This window comes from Gopherus evgoodei, chromosome 1 (assembly GCF_007399415.2).
Source record: "Gopherus evgoodei ecotype Sinaloan lineage chromosome 1, rGopEvg1_v1.p, whole genome shotgun sequence".
NCBI classification, from domain to species: Eukaryota; Metazoa; Chordata; order Testudines; family Testudinidae; genus Gopherus; species Gopherus evgoodei.
Window position 1 is genome coordinate 189,127,839 of NC_044322.1, and position 14,400 is coordinate 189,142,238.

The 14,400-nt window shown below is 46.6% G+C and overlaps 1 protein-coding gene across 2 annotated transcripts; it reads left to right on the plus strand.

Annotated features, from left to right (window-relative positions):
- Window positions 1–1,828: 1,828 nt before the first annotated feature.
- TIMMDC1 (translocase of inner mitochondrial membrane domain containing 1) lies at window positions 1,829–14,400 on the plus strand. 2 transcript variants are annotated; one of them, XM_030580662.1, is made up of 7 exons: window positions 1,829–1,953; window positions 3,328–3,493; window positions 5,591–5,679; window positions 7,330–7,466; window positions 8,481–8,559; window positions 9,460–9,570; window positions 13,185–14,400. In XM_030580662.1, exons 1-7 carry the CDS (start codon window positions 1,844–1,846, stop codon window positions 13,339–13,341), a joined length of 849 nt encoding a protein of 282 aa, XP_030436522.1. In that variant the 5' UTR covers window positions 1,829–1,843; the 3' UTR covers window positions 13,342–14,400. The 2 variants fall into 2 exon arrangements, with proteins under 2 accessions (XP_030436522.1, XP_030436529.1); XM_030580669.1 differs by having other exon boundaries at window positions 7,399–7,466.

Consider the following 14,400-nt stretch of genomic DNA (forward strand, 5'->3'; position numbering starts at 1 on the left):
GCCTCTTCGGCCGCCTTCCTAGCTTGAGTTCCCATCCAGGAGATATGTCAAGCAGCTATGTGGTCTTCAGTACATAGCTTCACTTCTCATTATGCCCTGGTGCAACAATCCAGAGAGGACGCAGCCTTCGGCTCTGCGGTTCTACACGCTGCAGTATCTCACGCCGACCCCACTGCCTAGGTAAGGCTTGGGATTCACCTACTTGGAATGGATATGAGCAAGCACTCGAAGAAGAAAAGACGGTTACTCACCTTTGTAACTGTTGTTTTTTGAGATGTGTTGCTCATACCCATTCCAAAACCTGCCCTCTTTCCCCACTGTCGGAGTAGCCGGCAAGAAGGAACTGAGGAGCGGACGGGTCAGCAGGGGTATATATTCGGTGCCATAGTGGCGCTACGCCAGGGGGCGCCCAGCCGACCCACCGAGTGTTGCTAGGGTAAAAATCTTCCGACGGACGTGCACATGGCGCGCACACACCTACTTGGAATGGATATGAGCAACACATCTCGAAGAACAACAGTTACAAAGGTGAGTGACTGTCTTTTTAAAAACGTTTTTAAAACCTTGTTTACTTTACATACAACAACAGTTTAGTTATATATTATAGACTTATAGAAAGAGACTTTCTAAAAACTTTACAATGTATTACTGACACGCAAAACCTTAAATTAGGGTGACTAACTGAAGACTCCTGAAAGGCTGCCAACCCCTAGTATAGTTTGGGCACCTGTACACTTGGCTGCTTGCAGGGCCAGTGCAACCATTTAGGCGGACTCGGCGGTTGCCTAGGGTGCCGAGATTTGGGGGCGCCAAAAAGCGTCCCCCAGTTTTTTTTTAAATGGTTGAGCAGCCGCTGCTGCTGGGACAGAGAGGGAGTCTGAGTTGCCAGCAGCAGCTGGCAGTCCAGGGTGTCCCCTGGGTCTGGGCGCCGCCGCAGCAGCTGGCAGTCCAGGGTGTCCCCTGGGTCAGGGCACCGCCGCGGCAGCTGGCAGTCCAGGGTGTCCCCTGGGTCAGGGCACCGCCACGGCAGCCGGCAGTCCAGGGTGTCCCCTGGGTCAGGGCACCGCCACGGCAGCCGGCAGTCCAGGGTGTCCCCTGGGTCAGGGCACCGCCACGGCAGCCGGCAGTCCAGGGTGTCCCCTGGGTCAGGGTGCCTCCGCGGCAGCCGGCAGCCCAGGGTGTCCCCTGGGTCAGGATGCCGCCGGAGGGGGCGGCAGGCAGCTCCCGTGGAGCTGCCGCAGTGGTGCCTGTGGGCGGTCCGGTGCTCCGCAGCTCAGGTGGAGCTGCCGCAGTGGTGCCTGCGGACGGTCGGCTGCTCGCGTGGCTGCAGTGGACCTCCCGCAGACACCACTGCGGCAGCGGGACCAGCGTGCGGGGCGGCGAAATTGCCGTCTGCCTAGGGCGCTCAAACCCCTAGCGCCGGTCCTGGCTGCTTGTGCTCCCTGGGGTGGTGGCGCTGAGAGCCACTGAACCCAACTGTCAACCCTGCTATGTGATGGGAACCAGCTCCAGGCAGCACCTCAAATTCCAGCCCCTGTGCCCAGGGGTCGGGATCCCAGCGAGCCGCGCGCCCCGCTCTGGGCGCTCCCCCTGGGGTCTGGTGCAGAGCAGGCGGGGCCGCGGGGGTAGCAGCGCTGCAGCCCGGCCCCTGGCGGGGGAGGGGCGGGGCCAGGCCGCAGCTTGCGCGGCGCCTCCCGGGCGGCAGGGGGCGGAGCGGGGCCGAGCCGGGGCCGCTCTTGCCGCCGGCGCGGCGCGGGGGGGCGGGGCCCGGGCCGCGTTCCGTGCTGCGGGGCCGGAGGCTGGAGCGGGCTCCCGGTTCCCGCGGCAGCAGCAGCAGCCGGGCATGGCGGCCCCCGGGAGCGGCCTGGAGCTGGGCTCGGCGCCCCGGCACGTCGGCACCGCGCAGCCCCCGGGCACGGGCTGGGAGCGGCTGCGGGAGCTCTGGCACCGCGAGTGAGTAACGCCGGGCCGGGCCGGGCCGGGCCTGCAAGGGCAGGGGGCAGGGGTCAGGGCAGCCCGTCCGCTCCGCACGTGTGTGTGTGTGTGTGTGTGTGTGTCCCCTCCCCTCCCCTCCCCGACACACGGGCTCTGCTGTGGTTGTCTGTCCCCTCCTCTGTCTCTCTCTCCACCCACGCACCGCTGTGGTTGTCTGTTCCCTCTCCAGCACCGTGGTTATCTGTGTCCCCCAACGCACACACCTTGTTGTAATTGTGCCTGTCTATGTCCCCCCCCCGCATTCTGCTGTGGTTATCTATCCAGTCTTCCAGCCATTCCCTCTCATCCAGTGCGCGCGCTCTTTCTTTCTCACTCTCACACACACCCTATCTATCCATCTGCCCATCTCTCTCTCTCTCTCTCTCACACGCTGCTGTGGTTACCTGGCCTTCTCATCCCAGTGCTCATCCTGCACAGCCATTCACACCTTTGCCTGGTGCAACACCCGTTGGTGAATCGTTCACAGCCACATGGATGTGCACCCAGTCTGACCTGCTCACTCAAAAATTCATGCCTAGTACATAAAGTAACAGTTATAAGGGAAAATAGCACTGTTCCCATCAGGCAGGGAAACAACACTAGCAACCTGCTAATACTGATCTTGTTCCCCTAGCACTGGAAAATCATGAGATTGATTTAAACACCATTTAATTTGCTGTCTGGATTCTGAGATTTTGGGGTGCATTTGAATCATGTTTTTGACCTTTTCTCCACAACCCGGAGGGCTAGAAACTTATCTTTTAAAAACAAAAGTGGAGATTCTCCTGTGATCACCTGACTCCAGGAACTGGGGCTTTAAGAATAACACCCAATATCACAAAACTCACAATAAAATCATGATAACTGGCAACACTACCTTTGTGATATTCTGTATTGCCCTTTCATTCTAGGAGTGAGAAAGCACAGTTTCCAGGGTTCACTCAATCCTTAGCCTTTTTGCTGAGACTTCCCTTGAGTGACATTTGTTGTGGGTGTGGGTTTTTAAATATCCTTAGACCCACCAATTCATTTCACATAGATCTCCAAACAGCCATTAGATGCAATGGAATTTTGAACACTACTGATCTTGACTACAACAGAGCCTGTGAACAAAAGGTGAAAGACTCTGTGTCCCATTTGCTTTAGCTGTCCAGTTCTGTCTAAGAAGGATTTTAAAAAAGTATAAAGTTACCTGTTTGCTTAAGGTTGATGGCAGATTATGAGTTAAATCTGTAAATGCAATAATTTTAAGAGTAGTGTCTGAAATGATACATTTTAGCCAGATTGACTCTTGTTAGGTTAGCAGTGCTCCCAAATGCTAAATCTCCCAGTGACATTGTTTCTTTATGCTAGTGAACTACAGCAGTACCCAGAAGAAACTCTCAACATTATCAAAGCTACGTTTTCAGCGGCTGTCATAGGCTGGATGTATGGAGGTTTGCCCGCTTTTCACCATGCGAAGACACAATATATTGAGCGGAGCCAAGCAGAGATTTTTCAGAACCGTCTGGATGCTGTGGTATGGACTAAAATCATGCATATTGGAACCAAAACTGCTCCTATTTTGTAGACCCTGTTTTCTGCAGCAAGGAGCCTGAAATAGAGGGATGCAGAGTGCAGCAGGGGGTTGGGATGTGGGTTCCAGCCCGGCGCTGCTTACCTGGAGCGGCTTCAGGGTGGCAGCGGTGTACAGCAGGGCTAAGGAAGGCTCCCTGCCTGCCCTGGCCCCGCGCTGCTCCCGGAAGTGGCTGGCAGCCTCGGGAGGGTCAGAGGGCTCTGTGCACTGCCCTGTCCTGCAGGCACCTTGCCCTCCCCCTCTCAGCTTCCATTGGCTGCAGTTCCCTGTTCCCAGCAAGTGGGAGCTGCAGGGGCGGTGTCTGCAGGTCAGGGTAGTGCACAGAGCCCTCTGCTACCCCCAGCTCCCCTAGGGGCCGCAGGGACGTGGTGCCAGCTGCTTCCAGGAGTGGTGCAGGGCCAGGGCAGACAGGGAGGCTGCCTTAGCCCTGCGGCGCCATGGGAGTGGCAATTGCATGGGACAGATCCAAAGCCCTGAGGAGCTGGAGCTGGCCCGCGGGCCGTAGTTTGCCCACCCTGCTGTACATGTTGGCTGTTAGTCAGGCCAACTTTTTCAGGTGACAGATTGACCTGCTGTGTTAGACCAAAATTTTAAAACTTGAAAGAAAAACATCCTTACTTAAATATGAATTTTTAGATTGGCACTGCTTGTGGTTGCAAATTTAACAAATTGGGCTGCTGCATCACTTACTGGGTGCTGCCATTGTAAAGTTATAGCATTGTACGGTACTTCTCATTTGGCTCTCTAGCGTACAACAGAGAATTCAGTTCCCATTAGCAAGATATTTTTAATACAGGTAAGTGTGCAAAACGTGAGTGTAATTACCTATATAATTTTCATGCACAGTTACTGTGATTGCATTTGAAAACTACCAAACTCTTTGATTTATATTCATAAATATATAGTTTGTGTAACCATCTGTGGTAACTATGTACCTCAATTAAGTGCTGAGTTATGCTCACATTCTGCATGTTTATGTACTCAAAGTTATATTTAAGCTATTAAATTAGGCAAAGTCTATTATTTCAAAAAATGACTTACAAAAATGTTGTCTCTAATTTCCAGTGTGTTTTATTGGCAACCAAGTTCTCTCATAATCTGCATCATGAGGCTGTCAGATTGGTAACTTCTCCTTTGCTTGTCAGCATTTTTTGTTTTATTTAACACTTGAATAATTGTAATTGTATTCTGTCATTACCTCCAGCTACAAAAAAGAACATTTTATATTTCACTGGATCATGCTTTTAAAAGGACTTTTTTTTTTTGTTTGTTTTAAATCTTACCTATGTTAGTAATTTGGAAGTTAAAGTAGAAATGATTTCAACATACTTTTATTCATTTATAATATTTGTTTAGTTTTGGCATTTTGCTCAGCTGCCACAAAAAAACTAGAGCAACCAGTTTCTCTCTGTGTTTCTAGTCTGTTTCAGGCAATTATAGGTTTGCACCCATGCTACAGCATGTGGTTTGCAGGCGCTGCAGAAGAGAGTGTTGGATTTAAGCAATCTTAATTGGAATGTTTTAAAATTTAATGAGATTTCTATTAATATTACATCTTGTAAAACCTAGTTTATATACAAAGCTTAAATGTTAGGCCTAAACTACACTGCTTGAGGGTCCTTAATGTTTAAGCCAAATGGTTATCATTTAGTTATTTAATGCTATTAACCCGTAGTTAAAATCAGTTAGAAACTAGTTTCAAGTTTCTGTCCCAATAGGTTTCTGCACTGCCAGTGTCATAAAAGACATTACTTCTCTGAAAGATGGCTGCCTTCAGCTCAAGGATTGGAAATACCAATTGGAATTAAACATTTAAATTAATTCTCAGGTTTCCTGTTGAATGGCTGAGAGAAATGGGGGCTGTTTCCCCTTAAGATGGAACCAGTGTGTCAATTCCATCAGTTTGAGTACTATCAAGATGGGTAATCTTAATGGAATAGCCAGTGTCTCAAGTATCATTGTCTGAAAGTACTGCAAGTCTGTGTGCAGTGAAATGACAGTGAGTTTAAGACCTGTAACCTTCTCTCATTCTCCCCATAGCAATCTGCACATCGTGCTGCAATCAGGGGATTCATCCGTTATGGCTGGCGCTGGAGCTGGAGAATTGCTACTTTTGTGGCAATATTTAAGTAAGTTTTCCATATCTATGGTTGTGGGGAAACATCAGGATAAAAACCTGCAGAGATGTGTTTAGGTGAAAACAACAGCTGTAAGTGTTAAAGGGACTCTGTCATGTTGAAAATCATACTTTAAAAAAGCTTTTAAAAACAAATGTAATTTATTTTTCACCATTAGCACTCTGCTTTCTTTTGATTTCTCACTGAGCGTGGAAGATGAAAACAGAGTGGTTGGTTTCACTTCTGGGGCTAAATCCACAAAGAGGAATGTGGGCTCAAGATTGCAATGCCTAAATGTAGATGTTCTGCCACCTATTAGAATCCACAACTGCAAGTAAGGCCCGATGCGCGGGGAGAGATAGGTGCCTAAAAGGGATATCTACAAAAGCCAGCAAGCTTACTGGATTGTTGCCTAAGTTAGCCAATAGGAAAAGCTGAGGAGAGAGGTGTGGCCCAAGTCCCACTCCTCTCTGACTTTGGACTGGAGGAAGAGGTTTTTCTCAACTCAGGGTTCACAGCTGTGGTGCTTCAGCCAGGTCAATGCTTTTTCTCAAAAAATGGAGGTGGAGGTGATGGTGGTGGTGTCACCTCCTTTAGCCCTGAAGCCTCATGGTTAGAGCAGTCACCTGGCAGGTGGGAGATCTGCAGTAAGTTCCTGCTCCTCTCAGGCAGAAGTATGATTTGAACCTTGTTTCTGATGAAGCTGTTCCATTTTTCATGAAATAGTCAAGTAGTCATTGGAGCAGGAACTTGAACTTGACTTTCCTCCATGCCAGGTGAGTGCCCTAATCACTGGCCTATAGAGTCATTCTTCAGTCCAGTGAATATTGAATACAAAGTGGAACAGTTTCATCAGGAAAGACTGAAAGACCCACCTCACTAGTGTTTGCAGTTCCTCACAGTTTAGTACCATTTTCAGATTTAATTGATGTACTGTTTACTCCTTCTTCTGGAACTTTAATTGGGTTAACTATACTGGACCTAACACACATCCTTGTGGTTTCCCCACAGCTGTCTCCAGACATCTTCTGCACAACTTGAGACATTGCTCTTTTTCATTATCCCCTTGGATTTTTATTCTGTAGCCAGTTTTCACACTACATGACAGTGTCCACATGCAAACCATTTTATAGTCATTTTGTGAGTAAGTTTTTGAGATAATCAAATGCCTTCCTAAAATCCAAATACAGAATTTCTGCTGCATTCCTCCTTCCCACTAACCTTAAGCTTGACTAGCAATTACCTTCCTCACTCCCCCCCCCCCAAAAAAAAAAAAAAACAACCAACAACTCACAGTTGATGATTTTATCCTCACTCAGTAGCTAGAGACATAGGCTGCACTTTAGGAGTTGACCAGCCATGCTTGTGACTCCAACAAAATGTTCACGGTACACTGTCATGATTGACAGGTTCACTTTTGGGTCTAGCCTGCTTGCAGACTTCATATGGTTTTAAATTTATGCTTGGAAATGTTGGTTTAAAAAAATTACATAAAAAACCTTGGCGTTCTAGTGCTCCCCCACATCCTATAAGAGGATTGAGATCAATGCATTAGTGACTACCGTGTGTGTCCCAGACAGATCGGCTATAGGGAAGATGGGCTGGGCTGACTACTTAGCTCTCCCTTCTTTAGTGAAATCCTCTCTGATTTGGGTTCCATAGGGCTGTATTGTCGAGTGTGCTCTTTGTTCAGGTCTGCCTTCTGACTCTTTCTGTGCCCCACGCTTGCAGCACAGTGAGCACTGGTCTGTCCGTGTACCGCAATAAAATCACCTTCAGTCACTTCGCTGCCGCAGGAGGTGAGAATACTTTATTTCTGTATTCTGTTCTGTTTGAGTGAGGAGATACTGTCTTTGATTTGAGTCAGTGGGAGTCAGGGCTCCTGGCTTGTATTTCCTCTGCTGCCACTGACTCACTTTATGTGTGCCTGTTTCCCATTCCTAATACAGGGGTCATAAAACTTTCCTAATCCACTAGGGAGTTGCAAGGCTTAGTTAATGTTTGAAAGTTTGTTACCCTTCTTGAGTGAAAGGTGCTTGGGTAGTATAAGTGTGGCGGAACGGTGTATAATATCTCATCTCAAAAAATTGAGAAATGAGCATTAGAAATCCATCAATGAGGGGGTGTGCATATTCCTTTCTTCTCTTCATAACAGCTTAATTCTGCTGCTTACAAATGTTTCCAAGGGAAAGATCATTTTTAAGTTTGCTCTAGATACAGAACATGGTCTCTTTCTGTATGTTACCTTTATACAAGCATATATTGCGGTTCCAGTTGGATATATTTTTCTTCACTTCCTGTTTTAAACTGTTAGGTAGTATTACTGGTTGTTGCTGAACAACTGCTGTGCTCCGTCAGAGGTCGCTCCATTTCTGTAGTGGGTGGGCTGGTTGTCCTCTCCAAGCATTTAGTTCTTACAGCTCTTTTGTGCTGTGTTTAGTGTTAGAGAAGTTACAGATTTTTAAAAAAGACGTATTAGGTTGCCACTCTCATCTTCCCTTCCAAATTGAATTGGAAATATGGCAACCGGGGCCAAAACATGACTGTTGGGAGTGAAGCAGCTTTACTGAGTCATGTAACACCATATTGTGACTTTCCCCCCAAAGTGGAGAACATAGGGTACAGACTGTCACACATGTTCAGGCCCCTCAAGAGATTGGCAGAGCCACTGCTGGCTCAGTATTTGGTTTCTGTTCTCTTGAGACTGTCTTTTGGCATTCAGGGATGGGGGGTAGAACTGACAGAGCAGTTCCCTCAGTGTGTGTGATGCTAGGACTCTTTAGAGGCTCATGTCTGTGGCTTGTGTGTTTTAGCCTTTACAGGGGGCCTGTTCAGAATGCATTTGGGCCTGAGCAGAATGGCAGCTGGCAGTTTCTTTGGAGCAGCATTCGGGTAAGCTGCACACATACCAAATCAATAACCAGGGTCAGAATTATATTCTTTAGCTACTATATGTTGGATAATAACCTCCCAAGTCAAGACTTGAATCTTAGGAGGGGCTGCAGCCGACTTCCCAGACCTTCAGCAGCCTGCTGGATTTTCTGCATCCCTTTTTTGGACCATGATGATTTCTGTCTCCAGAAGTCCCCATCCAGTTTTTCCGTACTTGATATTTCATTGTTCTTCCAGTGATGGCTGGATACATGGAGATTTCCCTTTCTCCTTAGAGCTGATCAGTGCTTGCGCCTTAAATGGCCATAGAAGATGCTAATTACCATTAAAACAGAAAAGTAACAATAATGTTATGATCCTCTCTCCTCCTGCCCCTTCTTCCCATGTTTAATGTCTCTACTAATCAGCTATTCAGTTGGCTTCTCAGGACAGTTAGCCAAAAGTAAAGAGGATTTAGCATTCTCTTGAGGAGCTGTGTTGTATACTGGTGACAGCAGGAGACTAGGAGCAAGGACTCCTGGATTTCCTTCCCAGCTTCACCACTGACTGCCCGCATGCCCTTGGGCAAATAACTTAGCCTCTCTGTGCCTGTTTTCCCAGCTGTAAAATTTTAATAATACTGACCAACCTTGTCTGATAAGAGGCTTAATGAGTGCTTACAAAGCACATCAGAGGGTTGTAGCAGGGGTATTTTGTTTCCGGAATAGCTATATGGGGAGTTGAGTTTCATGCAGTGATTGTCACAGCTAGTGAAAAGGAGGGTCTGAATATTGGAGGTGGTTATGCATCACTGAACACGTAGTTGCCTCCACTCCCCCACACTCATTCCTTATTGCCAGTAAACTATCACTATTAGTGTCTTCCAATGGCTTATCTGTAACTTCCTCCTCCACCTCTTAGCATCCCTGCAGGAGGGCTGTTGATGGCAGTGCAGAAGCTCTCTGGTGAGAGCATACAGGAGAAAAGACTACGTGAGAGAAGATTGCTGCATGAACAGAAGTTAGCAGAGTGGTAAGAAAAAATGTTGCGCTATCTAAATTTGTGAATCTGTATCACTGATCATAAATGGCTGTAGTTCCGACTTTTTCATTTGGCAAACCAATTTGTAAGAGAGAGCATTGGATGGTACATTTCTGCTTCCAGCCCCAGTTCCTCACTATTTGATTCTCAGGTCGTTTCAGGGATCAATCTAAGAACCACTGATCTAGCCTCAGATTGCACTGTTTATTGTCCAGTGAAAGTCATTCTAGTCAATGCTGCAATTTGCTTATTTTGTAGTACAATAGTTTGAATTTATAGCTTGCCTCCCCTCAAAACTCTCCCAATATCTTCACTTCTCATGTGGCTGGGAAAGTAAACAGCAGATTTTAATATCTTTTAAAGAATGTGTGGACTTTACTGAGTCTTTTATTACAATATGCAGGCTGGGGTCGGGTGGAGTCAAACACGGTCACAATTCTTCTCATGTAGCTTTACATTTCCCTTTATTGGAAAAGGGATGCCAGAAGTCTTTGGAAGGAAGGCCTCCCCTAAAACTATTAATCTTTTGAAAACTGAACAGTGTATATATTTATTATATTTTTAAAAAATCCCTAAAGATGGAAGAGAGCTATTAGTTCTTTGAGTGATTGCTCACCTGTATTCCACAATAGGTGTGTGTGCTCACCACGTGCACTGGTGTCAGAAGTTTTTCCCTTAGCAGTACCCGTAGGGGAGCACCCCAAGCAATCCCTGGAGTGACGCCTCCATAGCGCGGTGTAAGGGGTGCTGCACGCTCACCCCACCCTCAGTTCCTTGTTGCCAGACAACTCCGACAGAGGGGAAGGAGGGATGTGGAATAGACATGAGCAACACATCTCGAAGAACACCAGTTACAGAAAAGATAACTCTTTTCTTCTTCGAGGGATTGCTCATGTGTATTCCACAATAGGTGATTCCAAGCTATATCTGTTGGAGGTGGGTAGGAGTTCACAAATTCTCAGGACGGAGCACAGCCCTGCTGAACCCGGCATCGTCCCTGATTTAGGAGACGATCGCATAATGCGAGGTGAATGTGTGAACTGAAGACCATGTGGCTGCCCTGCAAATGTCCTGAATGGAGACATGGGCTAAAAAGTCAGCTGACGAGGCTTGAGCCCTCATCAAGTGCACCTTCACAATTGGTGGTGGAGAGATTCCCACCACGTCCTAACAGGTACAGATGCACGAGATAATCCTATTGGAGAGCTGCTGAGTGGAGATTGGCCAACCTTTCATGCGTTCGGCTGAGGCGATGAACAGCAGCAAAGATTTCATGAACAGCTTAGTCCACTCCAGGTAAAAAGCCAGAGACCGTTTCACATACAGCGTGTGGAGGCAATGCTCCTCGCTGGATGCATGAGGCTTGGGGCAGAGGACAGGCAGGAAAATGTCCAGACCCATGTGGTAGGCAGAGACCACCTTCAGGAGGAATGAAGGATGTGGGAGGAGCTGGACCGTATCCTTATGGAACACTGTGTATGGGGGCTCAGGGGTCAGGGCCCTGAGTTCTGAGACCCGCCTAGCCGACGTGATTGCTACCAGGAAGGCCACCTTCCACGAGACCAGGAGCACTTAGCTAGCGGCTCAAACCGGGGACCTGTCAGCTGGGCCAGCACCAAGTTCAGGTCCCACTGCAGGACCGGGGGCCTAACGTACAGGAAGAGAAGATCCAATCCCTTAAGGAACCAGCCAGGCATGGCACGGGAGAATACCATGTGCCCCTGCACTGGCAGGTGGAAAGCCGATATGGGCCGCCAAGTGGATGAAGGCGCCAGGCCCTGGGCTGTAAGGTGAAGGAGGTAGTCCAAAATGAACTAGATCAGGGAAGCCATGGGGGAGACGCCTAGTTCAGCCACCCATCAGGAAAACCGAGACCACTTTGCCAAGTAGGCTCAGTGTGTGGAGGGCTGCCTGCTTTTCAAGAGGACATACTGAATCCCTTCCGAGCACATCCTTTCCTCCTGGCCTAAAATTGTGATCATCTGATCAGACCTCCTGTATAGGCCAGGGTTCCCCAAAATAATTCCTAGAGCTTTTAGAAAAATATCCAATCTTGATTTTAAAACAATCAGTGATGAAGAGTCCATCACAACCCTTGGTAAATTGTTCCAATTTTTAATTACTCTAATCATTAAAAATTTACACCTTATTTCTAATCTGAATTTGTCTAGCTTCAACTTCCAGCCATTGGATCATGTTATATCTTTCTCTGCTAGACTGAAGAGCCCATTATTAAATATTTGTTTGCCATGTAGGTACTTATAGACTGTAATCCAGTCACCTCTTTACCTTTTCTTTGTTAGACTCCAGCAGCTCAATCTACTTATTTTATCACTAAAACATCAATTTGTAGAATAAGCAGATTACAAGCCCCAATGATAAATCCTCCATATGCAGTTTTTCACACGGATAGAGTAATTGAGACCACATCCATCTTTTATTACAAAAGTAGTATCAGATTTTCATATCTATCAATTCATTCACTTACCATTTTTTCCCAAAACCTCACTCTTCATCTGCTGAATCTAAATTACATCCTCTAGATGTGAGAATATTGCCGTTACATTACATATAAAGAACTAACTCGTCATAACACTTCAAGACTTGTTATTGCTTACGGTAACAAACCAAAAGGGATGACTATTTTTTTCAAAATGTGTATAGGATTGTATTAGAACTGTTCATGATATTAAGAAGAGGAGCCCTCTATCAAAATCAGAACTCACTCCACCAGACTACAAGTTGCATCAATAGCATGCCCAAGTCAAGTTCCAGCACTGGAAGTATGTAGAGCTCCTACTCTCTCTTCAGCTTATACACTTACAAAACAATATTCTTTACTCACTGCTTCAAGATCTGATGCCAGCTTTGGAAGAGCAGTTTTGCAATCTCTTTTCAGATAACTCCTAGAGCTCACCATCTAGAAAGATGACTGCTGGCTAATCACCACAAGTGGGATCAACATGTGCAGTAACTCAAAGAAGAAAGATGGTTACTTACCTTATAAGAAACTAAGATTTGTTGAGATGTTCTGCACATCTGGACCCCATGATCCGTCCTCTGTTTCTGCAGCTCAGATGCTTATAAATAAGGATTCTAGGCAGCAAAGGAAGTTAGTGGTAGTTGATGTCACTCTGCCCTTTATCTACTTTGGGGAGGATAGGGGATTGAGGGCGTGCATGGTGGAGGTGTGACCCTGGTAGGGAAAATATTCCACACTCCTGTGCTGGGGCCCAATGGACATCATCAGTTGGATTCATGTGTGTGGAACATCTCGAAGAATGACGGTTACTGTCATTAGTGTAAGGTAAGTAACCATTCCTTGTTCTTTTTTAATTTGAGCATTCATTTGACTGGCAGCTTGGCGAAGGAGTGTGTTCAAAGGGATAAGCCTGGTTCTTGTCAATGACACTGTTTGTGTGACTCATAAAAACGTACAAATAGTGACAAAACTAAACAGAACCTAAAGATTTGGGCTTTCAGGTTACTGGTGTTTGTTTTACCAATGAGCAGGAGGAGATAACTAAACTCTCGGGCTGCACGTTATATGCTTAGAGGGAGAGTACAGAAACTGAAATTATTTTATCTTCCCTCTCCCCTTTTAGGAAAGCTAGGCTTAATTTTACTGAGGCTGACTTGGAAGAAATTGTCAGTAACACTCAGGAAGGAACCATGGAGAGAGATATCGAGAAGATCCAAGAGTTGTTAAATCTTCCCAAGAACCCTTTGCCATCGAAAGATGGGAACTCGTCTGAGCTTTGACTTCAGTCAAGTCATCTTGGAAGACTGGCATGAATCTATTTCTGTATCCATTGTTTTCAGCAGCATCAGTTTGACAACAATGTTGTGGATATGTATCATGACGGAGGGAGGGTTCAAGATCTTCAACTGAAGTAATGACCAGTGAACTGTGTTTTGTGTGAGGGCAGCAACAGAACTCTTAGTGACTACTCCACACTTGAATGTCCTGGGCCACATCTTAATGCAATATACAAAGAGAAATGGGGGTTCATTAGTCCTGCAAGAGTGCATATCCTTATGCCACTGTAGTGAGTGGCATGATGGCAGAATCTAGGAGCTGCCACTCTCCCAAAGAAGCCTGTAATGACATTTTTATCCTTATTTGAAAACAGAATTCAGTCTTGGTGAAACTGGCTGCACTGATAGCGCTGGAGTCCTGCCTATCCATTGGCCAGGTGCAGCATGGGAAATGCCCATGCTAGTTCCCTCCATTCTATTTCTTCAGCGTACTTCAACCCTGCTCTGCTTGGAACAGTGCTACAGGTTGGAAGAGTCTGGTTACTGTGGCCTACTCAGGCTTTAGGCGTTTTGCAGAAATAAATGGTTCTCAGTTTTCCAAATGAGGCTTGTGACAGTGTCAGGATCACAAAGAACGTGCCTGACAAGGGCATACCTTGGGTTCCTCTAAAGTAGGGTGTCCTTCCGTGAGGAGGAAAGAGCTATAACAAGGATGACTGCATGTTGGCAGGAGAGCTTAGCATTACAGACACATTTTAATCAAAAATTGTGATTGTGTTAAGTTACAAATTACAGGATCCTCTTGGAGGAAAACTATTGGAAATGCTATTTAACAGACATAATTGCTCACGTTGTCTAGACTGTTTTGTCTGGTAGAATTGCTTCCTCTGGTAAGAATATTGTAATTGAGCACACTAGCAAGATTGCTCCCAGAGACGAGGAGAGTTAAGTCTCGTGGCCCCATTCAGGCTCTTGAGACTGACAGCCCCAATTCTCAGAGCAAGAGCAAACAACTTTGTCATGAAAATCTAGGGCTGGCTTTGAATTATAACAGCCTGTGGT

Bases quoted from the DNA above. Each gene is read 5' to 3' on its own strand.
- TIMMDC1 (XM_030580662.1), top strand. From the start codon at position 1,844: ATGGCGGCCCCCGGGAGCGGCCTGGAGCTGGGCTCGGCGCCCCGGCAC. The intron at 5,680-7,329 runs GTAAGTTTTCCA...TGGGTTCCATAG, and splicing joins ACTTTTGTGGCAATATTTAA to GGCTGTATTGTCGAGTGTGC. The intron at 9,571-13,184 runs GTAAGAAAAAAT...CTCCCCTTTTAG, and splicing joins GAACAGAAGTTAGCAGAGTG to GAAAGCTAGGCTTAATTTTA.